The 5,796-nt window shown below is 37.5% G+C and overlaps 2 protein-coding genes across 6 annotated transcripts; one reads left to right on the top strand and one right to left on the bottom strand.

The window, feature by feature from the left end:
• LOC104740149 (growth hormone-regulated TBC protein 1-A-like) lies at positions 221–3,473 on the top strand. 5 transcript variants are annotated; one of them, XM_010460785.2, is made up of 9 exons: positions 221–472; positions 684–759; positions 851–1,503; positions 1,990–2,106; positions 2,186–2,364; positions 2,483–2,576; positions 2,667–2,744; positions 2,840–2,941; positions 3,027–3,473. In XM_010460785.2, the coding sequence occupies exons 3-9, from the start codon at positions 1,012–1,014 to the stop codon at positions 3,165–3,167; spliced, it is 1,203 nt and encodes a 400-aa protein (XP_010459087.1). In that variant the 5' UTR covers positions 221–472; positions 684–759; positions 851–1,011; the 3' UTR covers positions 3,168–3,473. The 5 variants fall into 5 exon arrangements, with proteins under 5 accessions (XP_010459087.1, XP_010459233.1, XP_010459309.1 ...); XM_010460931.2 differs by having other exon boundaries at positions 848–1,503; XM_010461007.2 differs by having other exon boundaries at positions 221–759; positions 854–1,503.
• Positions 3,852–5,766, bottom strand: LOC104740057 (rho GDP-dissociation inhibitor 1). Its single transcript, XM_010460606.2, has 5 exons — positions 5,266–5,766; positions 5,106–5,172; positions 4,536–4,754; positions 4,314–4,438; positions 3,852–4,221 (listed from the first exon to the last, which is right to left on the bottom strand). Exons 1-5 carry the CDS (start codon positions 5,512–5,514, stop codon positions 4,144–4,146), a joined length of 738 nt encoding a protein of 245 aa, XP_010458908.1. The 5' UTR covers positions 5,515–5,766; the 3' UTR covers positions 3,852–4,143.

The following is a 5,796-nucleotide window of genomic DNA, read 5'->3' as shown; positions in this document are numbered from 1 at the left end:
GTCTCGTCACTTGGAATTTAAATGATGATAGAAAAATCAAGAAAATGATATATTTATCGTTAGGCGAATGACACATAAGTCCTCAGAAAAGAACAGAGCTAAAGCCAATCAATCAGCCTAAATACGTCAGAATGATTGAAAAGTTAAACCTGCGTCATTAGTATTATAACCCTCATACTAAAATCAAATCCAAGTTCGTTTTCAAAATCATAATGATTCATTAATTATAAAAATAACCCCAAAAAGAAATCAAAGGCTCTGGATTCAACCCTCAGCTCTGAGCTCAAAGCTCTATCTAAAAAAGAACACATCTTTCCTTCCTTCACCTAGCGATAACAACTATCTCTATCTCTCTCTTCCAAATTCTAACTTTTCATAATTCTTCTTTCTGCTTCTTGTTCGACACCAACACCCCGAGAGACGCGGGGATTCCAATTCAACGCTCCTCTGTATTTTTTTCCCATTTCTTTCAGTTAATATACTTTTCCCTTTAAAGTTGTTTTATTTCTCTCTCTTTTCTTTTTTTTCCATTTTTAGTGTCTTTTGTTCTCACGAGCGAGAGAGAGAGAGAGAGATCATCTGTTCTTGCCTTCTTCTTTGAATCTGGAAATTTCGATAATCTTTTTTTTCTGTAAACAAAAGAAGCTGTAATCTTTTTTTTGACTGCGTGTGTGTGCGCGTAGGGGAGAGAAGATTAGGTGTTTCAAAAGAGAGGTGATAACGTTTGCAGAACGTGACAAACAATTATAATATTGAAAGGTATCTATCAGATTTTGATATGATTCTTTTTATAACATCTCTCTCTTTTTTTTTTCTTTTTAATTTCGTTCTTTTTTGTTCTCTGTAGCAGCAGCATCAGCCTAGAAACCCTTTTTAAAAAATTTAATTGACGGTGTCCATGTTTCCGTGTTCGTCCTTGGTCTGAATTTGACGGAACCCAAATAAAAAAAAAAAAAAAATCTGAACTTTCAGACAATATTGTAAAAAAAGGAATCGAATTTGGTCCGGAGGATGTTTGGGATCCAAAGCAGACGTGATTTGACAATGGAACTCCAATCTCAGATTCCGATTCTCCGTCCTAGCATCCACGCCAGACGAGCCAACATCGTCGTCAAGTTCCAGGATTTGTACGGCTTCACCGTCGAAGGAAATGTCGACGACGTCAACGTTTTGAACGAGGTCAGGGAGAAAGTGAGGAACCAAGGACGTGTTTGGTGGGCTCTTGAAGCTAGCAAAGGTGCTAATTGGTACCTTCAGCCTGAGATTCTCTTGATCGGCGACGGCATCGCTTTGAAAACGTCTCTCAAGATCTCTACTTTGACGAATGCGATTACTTTGAAGAGGTTGATTAGGAAAGGGATCCCTCCTGTGCTGAGGCCTAAGGTTTGGTTTTCTCTTTCTGGTGCTGCTAAGAAGAAGTCCACCGTCCCTGATAGTTATTATAGTGATTTGACTAAGGCCGTCGATGGCAAGGTCACCCCTGCCACCAGGCAGATTGATCATGTGAGTTTCATTTTTTTTAATCCAAAGTTTCGATTTTTAAGCAATTTTAGGATTGAATTTGACTGATCCTTTGTCTAAGGATTGGTGTAGATCTGTTGTTGATTCCTGTGCTCTGTTGGCAATACTTTTGCAAAACCTTTCTCTTTTACTACTGTTGTATGATGGTTATACGAGGCTGCTTCTTATGTTTGTTGTGTTTTTTTTCATCCCCTGGATCTTAATTGTGCCTCTCAGATTGTATTTTGAGTAATATAAAGATTGATGTTAGCTGCAGGAATCCAACACTGATCCTTTGTTTTAGGATTGTTATAGATCCGTTGTTAATCCTTGTGTTCAAGCAGCTTCTAGCAGAGTCTTTCTTAGGCGTTGATTGATTGTCATTCGAGATTATATGTTATGAATGTTGAATTTATTGTCTTATACTGCAACTTCCTTTTCGGATCTTCTCATCATTTTTCCATTGACATTGTGTCTCTACTCTTGCAGGATCTGCCAAGGACTTTTCCAGGACATCCATGGTTGGATACTCCAGAGGGTCATGCTGCTCTAAGACGTGTGCTTGTTGGCTATTCCTTTCGCGATTCTGATGTTGGCTATTGTCAGGTACACACTTATCCTTCCCATATCCTTTTGCGTTATTCAATAGAATTTTTGGTCTTAATCAATTTCGTTATTGTTCCAGGGACTAAACTATGTTGCAGCATTACTATTACTTGTCATGAAGACAGAAGAAGACGCATTCTGGATGCTAGCTGTCCTTTTGGAAAACGTATTAGTTCGTGACTGCTACACAACAAACTTGTCTGGATGCCATGTTGAGCAGCGGGTTTTCAAAGATCTGCTTGCTCAAAAATGTCCTCGGTAACTCTCTCTAGCTTTCTTGGTTCTCTTGGTCACTGAGCTTCATCAGTTTATCAAATTCTGGCTTTATCTTGTTCTTCGATCACGAAATTGACTCGTTAACGTTACATGTTTGCAGAATAGCTAGTCATCTTGAAGATATGGGCTTTGATGTTTCCCTCGTAGCCACCGAATGGTTTCTATGCCTCTTCTCTAAAAGCCTTCCTTCAGAGGTTCTTAAAAACGAAGCCTTTTGTCAAATTATGTGTCTTTTAAGATTACTTTTTCTTATGTTATACAGCAAACTTTGGTTTGGTTTGCAGACAACTCTAAGGGTGTGGGATGTACTTTTCTATGAAGGAGCAAAGGTTCTATTCCATGCAGCTTTAGCAATATTCAAGGTTCTTCTTTCTCTTCCTCTGATCAGCCTTTTTCGTAAAATATTAATCCTCCGACACAGATGAGTCTCATCTCGTGAATCTCTCTTCATTCGCAGATGAAAGAGAACGAGCTTCTTATGACCCACCAGGTCGGTGATGTAATCAACATATTACAGACAACTTCACATCAGCTTTTTGACCCGGATGAATTATTAACGGTAAGCCAAGCCTGCCCTAGTCCGAACACCGAGTTTATGTATTTATAAGATTCATAATCCGTAGTATCAATCAACACATTTTTAGGTGGCATTTGAGAAAATTGGATCGATGACTACCAACACCATATCAAAGCAGAGGAAGAAGCAGGAACCAGCAGTGCTGGCAGAACTTGACCAGAGACTTAGGAGGCTCAACTCTCTTAAAGAAAGTGGTAAGAGCACATAAATAAAAGAACTGTTGGGAGAAGATGAGCCAAAAGGTGTAAACGAGGGAGTCCCCAACAATGGTTTATTTACTACCCCTCTTGATGGTTTCTCTCTTTTTCTTTCTCTAAGTATATATAAATAGGATTTTTATTTTTATTTTTTTTCGAGAGCAAAACATAACCAAGATCCATTTCTGAGATGGTAAAAATGTCAAGTTTCTTCACATTCCAAGAGGTGTTACTTTGCCCTCTTGCTTTTATTTACCCCTCTTTGACATAATCAATTGTGATCTTCATGTTTTAATATGATCCATGTTTGGTTTGTAGTCTGAATTGTCAACTGTTCTTCTCAATACTATATTTTCGAAATAACAAGTCGTAAAGCAGATGGATGGATAATGATATGTGGATAAGAACTTGGCATCATATTGATATACTAAAATAAAAGAATTTGGCCTCAATATATGAAAAGAAATACAAATATATGAATTCCACAATCTAATTTTAAATAATCGAAGCCCAGTTAACATCAAACAAATGCACACCTGATGGTAAGAAGAAGCGTTCAAAATAGTTCGCTTCTCTTTGAAGGCATGAATATAAATCTATAAAGAAACGAGATGCATTTTCTGTGAAGCAAAACCTTCTTTTTTTTTAACTTTCAGCTTTTTTCAGCTTTGACTGAGAATCATTATACATCTCAAGATCTAACACAATCATATCATCAAACATATGTTAAGTGGAAGGAGAAACAGAGTTGAGAACAAACACATACATACTGATTTCCAACGACATTACAGGACACAAAAAAAAAAAAAAAAAATCAAGATCAAAATGAAGGAAGTAAATGCCGCCGTTCTTGTTCTACGATGATCAGAAAAAACGATTTCACATTTTATATGTTCAACGAAAAAAACGATAGATAGGGAGTGAAACAAACACAACTTTCTTCTACTGACAACACATATCAGGAGGCAACTCGCGTTCCACGAAATTTCAAACCGCAGGCCATTCTTTACGGATGTCAAAGCTGTAGTTGATCTCCAAGTAGCACTTATTATCATCATCAAGAAACTGAAACAAGATTTTTCAAGTAAATTTAAAAACCAACACCAAAGAAGAAAATATCACAGAGTTAGATGATGAAGGTCTTAATCTAATCATACCTTAGTTCTTGCAGAATATGATCCTCGAGCAAACATGCCAGAAGGAGTGGTCTCTTCTGGCATCACGTGGTTGTATGGCTCCGACTGAGGACTAAAGGTTCCAAGCATTTCCTTAGTTCTGTCCACTGAAACCATTAAAAAGGAATCGGATCACATTGTCTCTAACTAAACCATTGAGAAGCAATTTAAAAAAAAAAAAAACTTGTCGTAGTATTGTTTTACCTTTAACACCGGTCTTCCAAACTGTATTGGTGTACCTAAGACCAGAAACAATATTGTTGTTAACTTGAAATGTGAATTTGAGGTTGTACTTGCTCCCTTCTTTCAAAGTAAACCACATGCCCTTTGGATTTCCATTCTCCGGAACCAACAGAACAATATCGGGCTTTCCGGGAGACAAGATGGCAAGGCTAAGAATCCTCACTTCCGGATCAAGAGTCTCTGCATATCAAGAGAGGGGTTATAATAAGTGACAAATTCATCAATGTAACACACATTTCTCCAATCTTAACTTGACGTTATGTACAAAACACTCAGAAAACTGAAATCCACACAAGTTTCCGGAATCATATGCAGGAAGATAGTAACTATTTGAAGGTAAACAAAAGACCAAGCAGATCCAAATTATTCACATGAATCACAGACAGATAAACAAACAACAAAACAAGCAGCATCATCATAAACAAGGGTCTCATCATAAGCAAGGGTTTCAAGATCATAAATTTAACATTGTTTATAAAAAAAAAAAAATGAAACAAAGATAAATGTTTGAAACTGAAGAGGAGGCCTAACCTCCAATGTTGGTGACATCAACACTTCCAAGAAGCTGTTCCTTCCATTTCCTCAGACTCTCATCATCCTTCAAGAACTCAGATTCAACAAAGCATTAATTTTTTTTGACAATGTAGTTTAAAATCACAAACCAGAAAAAGAAAGAAAAAGAAGAGGAAACCTTATCCTTCTCGAGATGTTCTTTGATAGTGTACTGAGGACCCAATTGCAATTTGGAATCATCGTCTTCTTCTTCCTCGGCAGCACAAAGAGAAGCTTCGCTCATCTGTCTTCCCAAAGATCCAACAGCCTCGTCGTCGGTTCTGGAGGTGTTTTCATCATCTCCACCTTCCTTGTTGTTGTTGTTGTTGTTGTTCTTGTTCTTGTTTTCGTCCAACCCCATGTCCCTGGCTCCAGATACCAAAGACATCAATCAGCTCCGCACCCCCTAAGCCCTCTCAAAAAGATTTGAGTTTTGGCACAAAAAAACAAAAAAAAGGTCTCGTCTTTAGGAGGAGGAAGGGGGAAAATGAAAATGAAAAGTGGAATTTTTTTAGGGATTTTGGTTTTGGTAACGGCAAAGAAGAGATGGAGTCATGTGGTGATCCGAGTTATATGAGAGAGAATGAGAGATCGTGAGGGTCACTAACGAGACGAGAGAGAGAAGAAATCATCAATCATCTCATAAATATAAAAAAAAAAAAAAAAAAAA

Source organism: Camelina sativa, chromosome 1 (genome assembly GCF_000633955.1).
Source record: "Camelina sativa cultivar DH55 chromosome 1, Cs, whole genome shotgun sequence".
Taxonomy (NCBI): Eukaryota; Viridiplantae; Streptophyta; class Magnoliopsida; order Brassicales; family Brassicaceae; genus Camelina; species Camelina sativa.
Note: the sequence above shows the minus strand (reverse complement) of the source record. Positions and strands in the feature narration are given on the sequence as shown.